The 14,483-nt window shown below is 51.1% G+C and overlaps 1 protein-coding gene across 4 annotated transcripts in view; it reads left to right on the forward strand.

Moving 5' to 3' along the window:
• The first annotated feature begins 7,454 nt into the window (after window positions 1-7,454).
• ICE1 (interactor of little elongation complex ELL subunit 1) overlaps window positions 7,455-14,483 on the forward strand; it is a 56,374-nt gene continuing 49,345 nt past the window's right edge. For 3 of the 4 annotated variants that reach the window (XM_006261043.4, XM_014595182.3, XM_019491099.2), the window contains exons 1-4: window positions 7,464-7,625; window positions 10,922-10,980; window positions 11,832-11,866; window positions 12,392-12,410. In XM_006261043.4, coding sequence (XP_006261105.2) covers window positions 7,539-7,625; window positions 10,922-10,980; window positions 11,832-11,866; window positions 12,392-12,410 — 200 coding nt within the window. In that variant the 5' untranslated portion in view covers window positions 7,464-7,538. Of the gene's footprint in view, window positions 7,626-10,921; window positions 10,981-11,831; window positions 11,867-12,391; window positions 12,411-14,483 lie in introns of all 4 variants that reach the window. The other variant, XM_019491100.2, reaches the window with a different exon arrangement.

Here is a 14,483-nt window from a genome sequence, read left to right on the forward strand (position 1 = left end):
AACTTTCAACTAAATGTGTTTTAGTAAGTTATTCATTGTAACATTGTTAACAAAGGCAGGAATCAAACTGCCCTTCCCTGTATCAGGCTGGCCTCTGAAAGAGTGAGTGAATCAGTGATTGAATGTGTAACATGGAAGCAGGCAGCAATTATCACCTGGAAGCTGAACTCAATAGAAGACAGTGTAACAACCGGGAAATCTCTATACCTCACTGATCAAGGGCTAGAAGCCCTGGCCTGACTTAATCAACACCAGAGACCAACTTTTGGGCTGAATATCTCCAGATCGACCACTCCCAGAGCCCTATTCTAAATTCATCAACGGACTCCCAAACCTGCACGTACATGCGGACGACCCCTGGGGCTGACAGATGCCGTCCAGTAACCACCGAGGGGGGGGAAGTCCCACGAGGGTCAATGACCCCTGGATTGGGGAACCAGAAAGCTGGGGAGTCACCAAAGTCTGCCAAGGACAGATAAAAGGCAGTGAAAAGTGACCCTCAGTGGCGCCCTCTTGATCTCCAACTCAACCAGACCCGTCCAGCCAGAAGGACCAGCCAGTGACCCCCTTCTGGAAGATAACACCACACTGAAAGAAGCCTCAATGACAGACTCCAGCGCTTGTAGGATAGGTATACCTGACTCTGTAGCCTGCTACTGTGTGTGTGTATGTGTGTGCATGTGTGCATGTGTGTGTGTGGACCAGCCCCAAGGTTTATGATTACAGTGTTTCAATCCGCCTAATAAACTAGAATTTTAAGGATCCCGAGTTGGACATTTGTAACTGTTCAACAATGCATCTGTGGATGCATGACAGGGTGTGGTTGGCCTTACTGACTGCCTCCCCACATTGTCGGCCCACGTTCATCTTGGAATCAATAATGACTCCAAAATCCTTTTCTGCCTCTGTGCTGATGAGAAGGGAGTTCCCCAGCCTGTAGGTATGCTGCTGGTTCATCCACCCCAGGTGCAGTACCTTGCACTTGTCAGTATTGAATCCCATCCTATTCTCATCCGCCCACCCCGTAACCTGTCCGGATCTAGTTGTAGGCTGTCCCACCCTTCTAGTGCGTCCACCTCTCCCCACATCTTAGTGTCATCCGCAAATTTGAACAAGGTGCTTTTCACCCCCTCGTCAAAGTCGCTGATCAAGATGTTGAACAGTGCGGGCCCGAGGACCAAGCCCTGGGGGACCCCACTGCTCACATCCCTCCAGGTCGAAAACGACCCATTCACCACCACTCTCTGGGTGCGGCCCTCTAGCCATTTTACGACCCACCTGACTGTGTAGACATCAAAGCCATAGTCGCCTAATTTTTTAATGAGAATGGGGTGAGAGACAGTGTCAAAGGCCTTCCTAAAGTCCAGAAAGACTACGTCCACCGCAACATCTGCATCTAAAGATTTTGTGACCTGGTCATAAAAGGCAACCAGGTTGGTCTGACAGGACCTGCCCCTAATGAACCCATGTTGGTTGCCCCTAAGCATGATCTCCCCTGCTGGTCCCTTGCAGATGTGCTCCTGGATAATTTTCTCAAACAGCTTCCCCAGGACTGAGGTAAGACTAATGGGCCTATAGTTATCTGGGTCCTCCTTCCTCCCCTTTTTGAAAATGGGGACCACATTGGCCCTTTTCCAGTCCTCTGGCACCTGGCCAGAGTACCACGAGTGCTTGTAGAGCCATGCCAGGGGTCCCGCAATGACCCCTGCCAATTCCCTTAGTACCCTGGGGTGGAGATCATCTGGACCTGCTGATTTAAACAAATCCAGCCCCTCCAGAAGTTCCCTAACTAAGTCCTCTCTGACCCTAGGTCTGGCTGTGGCTCTCCTGAGTCCGTCTGGAATCCCAGTGGGGGGGATGTCTTGGTCCCTGCTCAGAAACATGGAGGCAAAGAATTTGTTAAAGAGGTCAGCTTTATTGTCTGGTGGAACCACCAAATTGCCAAGGGTGTCCTGCAGGGGCCCCATGTTACCCAGTGCCTTCTTTTTACTCCCTATAGATTTAAAAAAGGATTTCTTATTATCTTTGATTCTGGTTGCTAGTCCTAGTTCTGTTTCCAACTTAGCCTTTCTAACAGCCCCCCCTACAGTCTTAAGCAACGGAGGTATAATCCTCCTTGGTGATGGTCCCTCCCTTCCACCAAGTGTATGCCTCCTTTTTAGCTTTCAGACGTTCCTAAATGCATTTGGTGAGCCATGGGGGCTTTTGAGCACTCTTGCCCACTTTGATTCATGTTGGGAGTGTCACCCTTTGGGCTCGGAGGATTAGCTCCTTAAGAAAAGACCACTTGTCTTGGACTCCCAACTCCCCTCCCCTCTGGGACCTCAGTACCTCCTTGACTAATCTTCTTAACTCATTGAGATCGCCCCTCCTGATGTCAAGGGCTATTGCCTTGCTGCAGGCCTTTGACACCCTGCGCTGGATGGTGAATTCCAGTAGGCAATGATCGCTATCACCCAGGTGGATGAGAATGCGCAGTCCACTCACCAGGTCGTCACCTGTGGCCAGGACCAGATCCAGCAAGGCATTTCCCCTGGTGGGAGTATGCACCTCCTGGGTTAGGTGGAGGTCCTGTATCTCGGCAAGGAACCTATGTGAGCAGTCAGACCTGGCTGACTGCTCCTCCCAGCAGATGTCTGGGTAGTTTAGGTCACCCATGATGACCACGTCCCTTGACTTAACTGCCCCCGCGAGCTGATCTGAGAATTCCTGGTCTACCTCTTCCCCCTGGTTGGGTGGTCTGTAGTAGACCCCCACCGTTAAGTCCCTTTCCCCACGACCCCCTTGTATTCTAACCCAGAGCACCTCAGTCTGCCCCTCCTCTGACCCAGTGTTGTTTGTTGAGGACGTGTATTGCTCTTTGACATAGAGCGCCACACTCCCACTTTTCCTCCCTGTTCTATCCCACTTGTACAGTCTGTAGCCCTGGATGTTTACCACCCAATCATGGGTTGAATCCCACCAGGTTTCAGTGAGCCCCACTATGTCCGGGTTTGTGTTAGCTAGCAGGAGGACAAGTTCCTCCTGCTTGTTCCCCATATTACAAGCATTAGTGTAGAGGCATTTAAGGCCTCCTATGGGTGCATGCACCACCCCCTTGATCCTAGGACTATGCAGACACCTGTCATGTAGCTGAGTACTTCTTGTGCTCATCACCTGTCTTGACTAGGAGGTGTCCTCGTGTCCCCCTGTGGCCCCATCCCCCAATGAAGCTAATTTAAAGCACTCCGTATGAAATCTGCCAACCTGGAAGAGAAGACACACTTGCCTTTAGGGGACAGGTGAAGCCCATCTGACCCGAGCATGCCCCCTGTGCGAAAATGCGGGTCATTGTTAAGGAACCCGAGGCCTGCCTGGTAGCACCAACTCTGAAGCTGCTGGTTGACCACTCTGATGCAGGCCTCATGGCGCCATCCACATCTACTTACTGGGAGAATTGAGGAGAATACCACCTGCGCCCCGGTCTCTTTAAGCTTGGCCCCCAGGGCCTTGTAGTCCTTCATGATGTGGTCTGGACTGCTCCCAGCCACATCATCTGTTCCCACGCGGATTAGGACCATGGGATACTGGTCTGAGGGTCGAACGAGGTCTGGGATCATGTCTGTAACATCCTGAATCCGAGCCCCAGGCAGGCAGCAGACATCACGTGCCATAGGGTCGGGTCAGCAGATGGGACCCTCCGTTCCCCTCAGGATGGAGTTTCCAATGATGAGGACTCGGTGTTTCTTCCTCGTGGTGTTCCGTCCTTGCTCAGACCGTGCTGTGCATAGAGTGGCACTAGCCCCCCTGGAGGCATCCACTTCAACTTTCTCTTCTAAGGCTGCCAAGGCTTCGAATCTGTTCCCCAGTTGTACTTGGGGAGCCACCACCACGCTAGCCTGAGCAGCTTTTGTTCTAGTGGCCACCTTCTGCCATTCTTCTGCTGTGCATCTCTCCTGGGAGGTCTGTCTGCTGGAAAACTGATCCTGCAGAGAATGGAAATTCATGTCAGTTTTGTCCTCCGCAGCCCTGATCCCCCATAGCCTGCTCACCGCAGCCTGGAGTTCCCTCACCTGCTCTTCCACGGCCCAAATTCAGGCACAAGAGGGATAGGCAAGGGAGCCTCCAGAACCCTCCCCCACCCACAGCCTCCGGGTCCCCACCAGGCAGCCCCCACAGACGGGGGGCAGGGGGCTGCCGACCCCACCATGGGCTCCATCTGGGTGGAGGCCTCAGAGGAGCCCAGGGTAGGGGGAGCTGTGGGTGCTAGCCCAGGGGACAGCTGTCTCCTGGCAGGGGCTGGGACATTGCTCCCGGGCTCTGGGGACTGCCTGCTGCCACAGTGGGCTCTGCTACCACAGCCCAGGCAGGGACAATGTCCCCCTGCCCCAGCAGCAGGGAGGTCCCAGACCCCACTCTGCAATTGCAGGGCCCAGGCTGGGAAAGCCTTATCTCCCAGTGCCAGCTCTATGGTCATGGGGCTGGCACTGGGAGATCCTTATTTCCCAGCCCAAGTCCCAGAATCACTGGGACAGTGCTGGGAGATCCTTATCCCTCACATTTGCTCTGTCAGGCAGAATCTACATGTGTACTACTGTGCAGTAAGTAATCTCGAGTAAATTTCCTACTTGCATTTGCAGGTAGAAAATTTATTCATGATTAGAGCCAATTACTGTGCAGCAAGTGTCTACACGTGTACACATGAATGCTTACTATGCAGTAATTCGCTCTACTGCACGGTAAAGCATCTTGTGTAGACATGCCCACAGGCACCTAAGTGCGATTCTATTCCATCCTATTCCAGTTCCTGAAAATTCATGAATGCACGTACTTTTGTAACACACTATCTTCTTAAGATTGAATCACAAAAGGCAGCAAGGACCCACTCACCTTTTGCATTAACTCTTCTTCAGGAAATTAAGTGGGGAAGAGAGAGAGGGAGAAGTGCAGTTAGGCATCTAAGCTGACTTATGTACCTTAACAGGTGGAATAGAATCTGTTGCTACAAGTTTCTACTGTTGTACACTTTTATGGATTACACTAATCAACCAAGCAGATAGATCAGGATTCTCTAACTGGAAAGCAGACAGTTATCAGAGGTACTGAGCTTCATTGTGTCACCACAAAAGGGATGAAAAGTCTTCAAAAGGCCACAAGCAATTGTGAATGAAAGTACTGAGCTTCAGCATTGTATTCTCTGTGGGCTCAGATCAAGCATAGTCCTCTTGAAGGCTGGCCTCTTGAAGACTCAGATCAAGCATAGTCTATGCTTATCTAGCAAGGGAAACACCGTGACCACGGGGGCAGTCTTCTTAGCCACACTGGGGAAGACTGCTCTCCTGGCACGGGGATAGTACCTGCCAAGGTAATGTATAGAAAACCTCCCACTTAGCTGCTGAAGTGGGAATGTCTTGGCTTTAAGCCCACTTTATGGAAATAGGAAACTGCTCTCTGGCTTGCCCCTGGGGCCTTACAGCTGCGGGCAAGGAAAACTCGGGGGCATCCAAACCCCAAGCCTCCAGGCTTAGGCCTGCAAGTAGGATGCTCACCAAAGGTTTTAGAAACATCTGAAGTCCCAGATGGGGGGGTGGAGGATGTTTGCCAGTAGTAGGGCCACTTATGGTTCTGGACTGACTCGTGGATTTGGAATTTGATTTGGCAAATTTGGCTTGGAATACGGAAAATTTAAATAAATAAATAAATAAAAATAAATAGGAAGACGGTAATGAAAATATACTGAACAAATGGCTTTAAGCAGCAAGGCTAACTGCAAGCTATATCCAAATGACTCGGCCTACAAAGCTAGCTATGCCACAATATTCAACTTTCAGATGTCTGGCTCCCAGTGTTAGACTCTATACACAGTGCAGAGGGTGAACTAGTTGCCTCAGAAACATGATCCAAAAATCCTACTTGCTGAGTGGGGATCTGCCTGCAGATCGCCTGTAAGGAACCCTAAGTGCAGGTGTGTTGGCAGTCCTGCCAGTGTCGGGATTGTTGGGGAACATCTCTGCCCTTTGGGACCTAGAGCCCAGCTCCCAAGAGGTATCTACTTCTAAGGGTAGAGCCTGGCAGGTATTTTTTGACAGATTTGAGCAGCATTGGCTTTTTTTAAATGCAGAGACAGGTCTTTATATAAGACCACAAAGTGGTCAGACAGACCACTCATCCAAGACACAGAAAACCAGGGTTCAAGTCTCTCCTCAGCTGGGGGGTGGGGGTTCAAAGCCACATCTGCCTCCTAGGAGAGTGCCCTCAGCACCAGACTGTGGGACTCAATGCTGAAGCTGGGCACAATGCAACAAAGAGTACAACTACTGGCACTCTCCTGGGAGGCAGATGTGGCTTTGAACCCCCACCCCCCAGCTGAGGAGAGACTTGAACCCTGGTTTTCTGCACCTCCAAGAATGTAGTATACCTCATCCAATGCACCAAATGCCCTGATGGAAGATATGTAGGAGAGACCAGACAACAACTGCGCACCAGAATGAATGCACAGTGGAAATCCATCAAAGACAGAAACACCCAATTACCGGTGGGGGCACATTTCTCACAGGAGGGCCACTCTCTCTCCAATCTCTCAGTCCTGATCCTCAAGGGAAACTTACACAACACATCCCAGAGACGAGCCTATGAGCTCCATTTCATCAATCTGCTGGATACTAGAGATCAGGGACTAAACATAGACATTGGATTTAGGGAAAAACATTCTCACTAGGAGCGTGGTGAAGCACTGGAACAGGTTAGAGACTCACAACTTCTCTGGGTAACCTGTTCCAGTGCTTCACCACCCTCCTAGTGAGAACGTTTTTTCCCTAATATCCAACCTAAACTGCCCTTGCTGCAACTTGAGACCATCGCTCCTTGTTCTCTCACCTGCCACCACTGAGAACATCCCATGGGCAGGGATGGTCCTGGGAGCAGGGGCCAGAGCAAGTGGCAGGAGACAGCGCAACCCCGACAGGCGCCTGCAGGTGGCGCTGTGGGAGTGCTCCTGCCCACGGAGACTACAGCTCCCAGCGTGCACCAGGCGCCGCGCTGCATGCCGGGAGTTGTAGTCTTGGCGGCTCAGCCCAACCCCTTGCCACGTGCGAGGCGGGAACAGTAGCCCCGCCCCTTTCCCGCAGTGGCTGGGATGCAGGCTCCACCCCTATTTGCAACCTGGCCCTCCCTCAGGACCCTGGTGGGACTGACAGCTATGAGCCTGTTTCTAAAAATGCATGCTTGAGGCGACAGCAGCAATGGCCCCGTCAGACGCTTAGTGTGAATGCCCACGGGGAGGTTTCTAGAGCCAGCGGCAGTATCAGCGAGGCAGGTTGCACCTCAGAGAGCCCCATGTGTCTTTCAGCCCGTCAGGCAGCACCGTGGGCGCCCCAACGGGAGGGGCGGGGTCCTTCCTGCCCTGGCGGCGCGCGGACACGCACTCTGCCTGCGCCTGTCGGGCCCCGCTACGGCTCCGCGGGCTCCGGGCGGATGGACGTGCGCGGCGGCGGTTACGGGAGGCGGCGGCGGCGGTTGCGGGGGGCGAGGCGGCTGCCGGGCGCGGCGCCGCGGGGATCATGATGCCCGGGGAGACGCCGGCGGCGGCGGCGGGGACCGCGGCCGAGGCCGTCACGGGTTGTGCCAACTGCGGCGCCCTCCAGCAGGTACCGTTCCGCTTCCCCCCCAGCCAGTAGTGGTAGCGCCCTGATGAGGGAGGGGGACAGGGGCGAGGACTCTCCTTGCGGTGCGGGGGCGCTCATTGGGCGCGGGAAGATCCCAAATGTGTGTGCGGGGGGCGGGGTCCCCTTTCAAGCGCTCATTGGGTGCAGGAAGGTTCCGTGTGTGTATACATATAGACATATGTGTGCACGTGTGTGTGTGTGTGTGTGTGTACACACATACATTATATATACATGTGTAGTTAAAATGCCTCTTGAAACAAGCCAAAGGCCAGATTCTCTATCCATTGAATTATTGGCAGTTTTCATTGCTTTCAGTCGTGGCGGCAGGATCTGGCTCTAGGTTTAGACTGAATCTGTTATAAAAGCTGTAGTCTGTCGGTTTGTCTGTCCATAATGCTTTATTCACACTCTGATTGGCGGATGGAAACAACCAATCAGAGTGTGAATACAGCGTTTGGACAGGAGGTAGTAGCATGGCATGGTGGTGGGGAAGCTGGCACAGCTGGCCCACACCCCCCCTCCACTGCGCTGCTCCCTGGAGCTAGTGGCAATGGAGCTGATGGAACAGAATAGGGGGCTAGGTGAGCAGAGCTGGTCTTGCCCCCCCACCCCCCCTTGCTCTTTGGAGGTGGCAGCAGTGGCATGGAGGGGGGAGTGGGGTTGGGACACCATGGGGGGAGGTGAGATCAGTGCTGCAGGCTCGCCCACTTTTTCTCCCATGTTATTCCCTCCTGATGTGGGGGGTAGCAGCGGGCCCAGGCCAATGTGGTGGCAGCTGCGGGGAAGGAGGGTAGCAGACCAGGGCTGACAGGGGACGGAGCGGGTCCGGCCTTGAAAGGCCGGGGGGGGGGGGGGGGGGGGGGGCATGCTAGGCCCAGCCCTGAAACAAGTCGAGCCTGGTGCTGGCCCCACAATGGATGGTATGGGTGTGGGGGGGTGTGCCAGGCCCTGCAACAGCAGCCGGGGGGGGCAGGCAGACCTGGTCCGGTGCCAGAGTAGGGGCACAGGGGAGCAGCCCCCCCCCCCCCCCCCCCCCCCCCCCCCCCCCCCCCCCCGCTCCATGTAGGAGGCTTTGGCAAGGGGGGTGGGGGGGTGGGGAACGAGGTCGGAGCCATCGCAGTGAGGTGGGGAGTGGCCTTGAACCCAAACTGCTGGGGGAAGTGGGGTCAGGCCCGAAGCGACTGGCGGAGGGGGAAGGAGAACAGGGTCAGGCCCGAATTGTGGGGGACGGGGCCAGACAAAGTGAGCAGTGATGCAAGGCCCAGGGACGCTGGGCTCTGTCCCTGCTGGCTTCCTGGGTGGCGGGGGAGGGAAGTGAGCCTGGCCCTGGGCCTCTGTTCCGACCCCACCATCCTGGCAGGCCGTGGAGCAAATGGGCCAATGGTGCTTACCCTGGCCCCCCTGCTCCCTGCAGGCTGTGAAAACAGAGGCGGGGCAAGGCCAGTGCTGCTGGTCACGCCCCCCTGGTATTGAACACAGTGGTGATGGAACGGTTGGGGGGGTGGGCAGCCCAGCCCCAAAATGGTGGGGGGAAGAGGGGAAGTGGGCCAGGTCCTGAAGATGGGGGAGGGAGGAGGCGGGAAGTGGGGCTGGACGCAGGCTTCTGTCCACGGCCACGCCCCACCTACCCCCCTGTCATTTTTGACGGACAATTGGCTAGTTTTTCTTTAAAATCTAAGGTTTCCTTTTTTATATTGTTTTTAAAATAAGCCTATGGTTTGAGCTGTTTGATTTTTCAAAAGTTGTTAATGTACCAGATGGTTCTGTTGAATGTTGCATGTTTTTCATAGTGAATCTTATTTCTAGATAGGATTTTTTTCCCCCTGTTGCTGTAATGGATTGCTTTTGCGCTTCTTCGAATTTTGCTTATTTCAGAAAAGACTGAATAAATATCAAGTAAAAAAAAACCCAACAAAACAATATTGTAACAAATGTTAATAATGCTGCAGAAATACGACTTTAAATGTTATCTGATCCTTTGTCAGATTCACATAACACCTGTAGGCTGGATAAAGATTTCTCAGTTCCTTGGATAATTCCTGCACAGAGCAGGAGAGATGCAGAAAGGTGTTAGATTAGTGGTGCTCAACTTTGTGGCCCAGAGGGCTAGATGCGTGGCTTTTTGGCTAAGATCACACCAGAAAGGGAAGGGGGCTTCTGAACCCCAAGGCCTCTGGGCCTGGCCCTTGCACATTGGATGCTTGCCTGGATTTGGGTCACGTCTGAAGCCCCAGACTCACGGTTCTGGGAGGGAGGATGCTTGCCCAACAGTAGAGCTACACAGACTCAGTTGAATTTTGGAACTTGCCTACTGGGCATTGCTCAGTTGAATTTGGTACTGGTTTGGCCTTGATGAAGATAAAGATGAAGGGGGAAAAAAAGGTGTTAGATCAGTGGTACTTACCCTTTTCGCTCTGCGGTCCACATGAGTGGCACAGGACCCATCTGATGGCCAGATTAGGTTTGGGGCCCAGCGCCACCCCATCCCACTCCTTTTGTCCCAGCATTCGGTCCCAGAGCTTCGACACCACCCTCTCCCAACCCTCCTACACTGGGATTGGGGCCTGGCACTATCCCTGCCAAGTCCTACCCACTGGGATCCAGTGTGTGCGGCCAAGGGCTCCCCATGGGTCCAGAGACTTGGCAGTAGGGCAGTGATGCCACTGCTCTCCTGCTGCCAAATTTCCAGACCTGTGGGGAGCCTCACAGGCCAGAGTTTTAGCCACCTGTGTGTTAGATTAATCAACATGAGTATTACTAGTTAATAAACATCCTTGATTTGTGCACATACAGTAGACCCCCGATTTACTTGAGTATTGCGTTCCGAGGGAATTTCGTGTAAGTTGAATTCGCAAGTTGGGGCAACTTTCCCCATAGGAAATAATAGAATAGTGAGGGGTTGCATACTACAGATGTACCTTAGTCATAGCTTTTTTCCCCCTTTTCTCAGGGGAATCGCCTTTAGGAGGCATGTCTAGTGTCTCATCTGTGCATCTTGAGATGCCTGTACCACAGTGGTGGCACAGCTCCGCTTGATTCCGCCTGCAGATCTTGTGAGGTGTTTGCATATATATGCGAGTCTCGCAAGCATTCGTGTATATATACACGAATGACGTGCATCTTGAGGAGCATTTTCCAGTCCAGACCCTAATAAAAAAATTGCATAAACACGAGACACGTGTAAGTTGGAATCACATAAATCGGGGGTCTGTATGTTGTATATGAATTCTTTTGGGAGTGGAGCTGCTCTACTACTTACTTTTCTTTCTTCTTTACAGAATTTAAATGAGTATGTAGCTGCATTAATTGCACTGAAGCAAAAAATATTTGACACAGAGTAAGTACAAATGCTCTTTTTGTGCAAATACGTCTTTACCATTCTTAAGTTTAGTAGTTTTGTTTAGGGGAGATAGCACAACAAAGCTGTTTTGATATAAATTCTTTATTGTCCTTGTGGATGTTGGTTTTCAAGGAATTGTTACTTCCTCAGGGAGAAGCTCAAGATGAGACTGTGAAGATAGTTGTGAGCACAGAAATGGAATGTTCATGATATGTAGAGAGACATCATGCTATGTGTTCATATCATTTCAGCCCTTCTTATTTGTTTAGCTTTCAACCTTGTGATAAATATTGCAAAAATGTTTCTAATGTGTGCAGGAGTGGGTAAAAAGGAACATATAGGAAGCAAAGAAAATGTTAGCTTTGCTGTTAAATGATAACAGAAAACGTCTTTGGAAGTAGAGTCTGAGAGTTATGATTTGAAGTGTAAGCCTGTTTCTTCCAGATACTGATCCATTTTACTAGTTACCTTTTTCATTTAAATATGGTGTGCAGGAATGAGTGTGTTTCATTAGAAGAGCCTGGAGACAATTTAATAACAGCAGTAAATGCTTCTGTGTAATACAAAGCTGATAACTTATTTAAAATGAAATTTACTGATTGCACAGCTTTCAAGTATGTTTCAGATTAACTGGGTTTCTTCAAAAGTCAAATATTAAAACTTGAGTTTGCATCATTGTTTAATGTAACAGAGATATTGTTTATATTTTCAACTTGTAAATCAAGTAACTCTAAAACTGTGTGTGTTACAGTGATATGGAAACTTAAACTTTGATTGTCCAGGTTAGACAGAAAAATGAATAGAAATATCACCCATGTCAGCAGTTTGTATTCTCTGCTTTCTTACAGCCGCCTGCTGACGGACTATCAACAGAAGTGTGATGATATCCTTTTTCATTTGAATATTTTGTGATATTGGGAGTGTTTCATTTCATGAATGGGGCTTTAGGTATTTCCGAAGTTAAAAATTAAGATTAGAAGCTAATTTGGCCCGAAATATTGAACGTAATGTATAGATTCCGGGAGGGTTGGGACAGGTGTTCAGAATTGGATACTTATTCCCACTGTAACCTGAATGCATTTTTTTTATAGTAAAGCCAGAGGGAAGAATTATTGGATCAGGGTGTGGTCTAGGGGAATTTTACAGTGGTTGTAAAAGATGCATGGCAGTATTTTCATGTTGTGTTTTTTCAGTTTATTCACTCTATTCATGCACTTACAACCCTTCTGCTGTACTGCTAGACATTGTTTTTACTCCTGCAAAGGATCATTGTGGAAGGAGGCAATAATTTGATTTTGTCATCCAAGCTGCTGATTGGATTTTGCATAGCTTTTTCTTTCCATTCTTAACACTTATGAAATTATCAGAGGAAACTGTAACTACAATTTCTTCCTTAACAAGACACCACAGCTTCAGTTTGCTGAAAGGTAAGAACAAAATTCAAGTTTAAGGCAGACTGTTTGAATCTCGGCTTAGACTGGGAATTATTCTAGTGAAGGAAGAGGGATGTTTGACACAAATAGTTGTATGGCTGGCAGTGCTGCTGTGCTAAATTCCCTGTGGGGACACATCATAGCAATGGCAGTGTCATGTAGCTTCCTAGTGACCCATAGTCTTTTTTGCTCTGGTCCTACCCCTTGGCATGTGCCCTAAAGCAGGGGGCAGCAACCTTTTTCTGTCTCAGGCTAGAGCTTGTAACCCAGAACCCTGCTGTGGCTTGAAAATCACCATCCCCTGGAGAGCCCAAGCTACTTTGCTTTCCCTGGCTACAGATAACTGGCCCTTCTGCAGCAAGGATAGCACTGGTAAGGGCGGACTATTCGGGGGATAGGCAGATCAATGCAGCTGTATGCTAGCTGGGTGGTGCCTGCCACTTTAAGAGCCAGAGCAGGCAGCGGGTCAGCCAGCAGGTGTGTGCCAGGGGAATAAGGAGGTCACATTACTGCAGGAGGGCCCTGGGATTGGAGGAGGAGGCTGAGCAACCTCCTGTTTTAATCCAGGCCCTCAGGGCTGAGGCAGCAGTCTGCTGCTGGCAGCCAGAAGAACAACACCCAGCTGAGCTTCTGCTCATGGAACATCCTTGGAGGTAAGGGCAGGAGCTATGGGGATGGTAGGAGGCTCCTGGTCCTGGGTATGACTGAGAACTGCATGCTTCTGGGGAAGGATGGCCTGGCGGGAGTGCCTGTGGTAGAGGAGTTCCCCAGAAATGCCAGGCCAGTTGCCTCCCCAGAGAAAGACAGGTAGAGGCGTCTTATAACTCCAGCCCCCACAACTTAGTGGGTAGTAGAGCAGGCAGTGAGGCCAGGCACATCTTCGGACACCTGAGCCCGTGGAGGTAAAAGGTAGTGGGGCCAGGCATGCCTGGGGAGAGCCTGATTCCCGTGGGGTGCAAGACCCATGGTCCCAGCATGGGGCCTGGGTGTTGGCCCCAGTGAGGGGGCATAGCAAGAGAATGGGCCACGTAGAGTAGGGCCTCAGGGGAGGCCTGAAGGGCTATGCAGTAAGTGTACAGTAGGGTTGCCAGGGGTGACGTGAAGGGCTGCACTAGAGTAGTTTAGGGTGTAAGCCCCAGTGAAGGAGAGTAAATTGTTACCCCAGTGAGAGGGTGAAGGAGTAGCCCCAGCGAGGGGGACAGAGGAGTTGGATCCCATTAAGTCCTCAAATGAGGTGAGGCTGAGGTTTGGGTCAGAGAATGACTCCAGTAAGTCCACAAACATTGTGAGGCTGTGTGTGAGTCATAAGTTAAGAACTTTGGCTCAGTATTGGAGCCTGGGGAGCGATAGTGAGTAGCTTAGAGCACAGTGTGGTGGCACAGTGACAGCAAGTTCCAGGGGGGAGTGAGAGTCCTGTGTGAGACTCTGGAGCATGGGTCGTGGTGTGATACACTGTGCAATATGGATGCCATATGTGAGGCATGGGACACAGTGTAGGGAAGGTTGGAGCTGTGTGTAACGCCCTAGGCATTGGGGCATTTAACGGGCAGCCTTCCGCATATTACATCAAGTTTATTTAACAGCAAGTTGTGGCAGGAGAGACGGGGCAGACTGCCCTAGACAGAGGGGTGGGCCGGTATGGTGACTGGCTATGAGTAGTCCTCTTTGTCATACTTCCCCAGGTTAGATCTAACTTCTTCATGGGCTGGATTAGGCCCGTAGGCTACAGGTTTCCCAGCTTCTGTCCTAGAGCATGTCAGTCTTTGTCCTTGGGTGTGCGGCATACTTATAGCATTCTCCATTATCGTGTCCTGGCAGAAACCTTCTTAGTTCTGGTACAGAACTTTTGTGCTATGTAAAAAGTCCCCAGGGGCCTTTAGACAGCATGCAGATCTTACCTGTTGTATGGGTTCAAAATGAGGGTTTGGATGACTCACATTTTTAATCAGTGAAGAAGGCAGAGTTACACTTCTTTGTGTAATCTGTGAGTCAGAATATGCCTCTAGGGATTTGGCACTCCTCTCAGGTCTCTTTTTTAAATCAGTCCCTATGCGTAAGTGGACTTGG

Source organism: Alligator mississippiensis, chromosome 3, assembly GCF_030867095.1.
Source record: "Alligator mississippiensis isolate rAllMis1 chromosome 3, rAllMis1, whole genome shotgun sequence".
NCBI lineage: Eukaryota > Metazoa > Chordata > Crocodylia > Alligatoridae > Alligator > Alligator mississippiensis.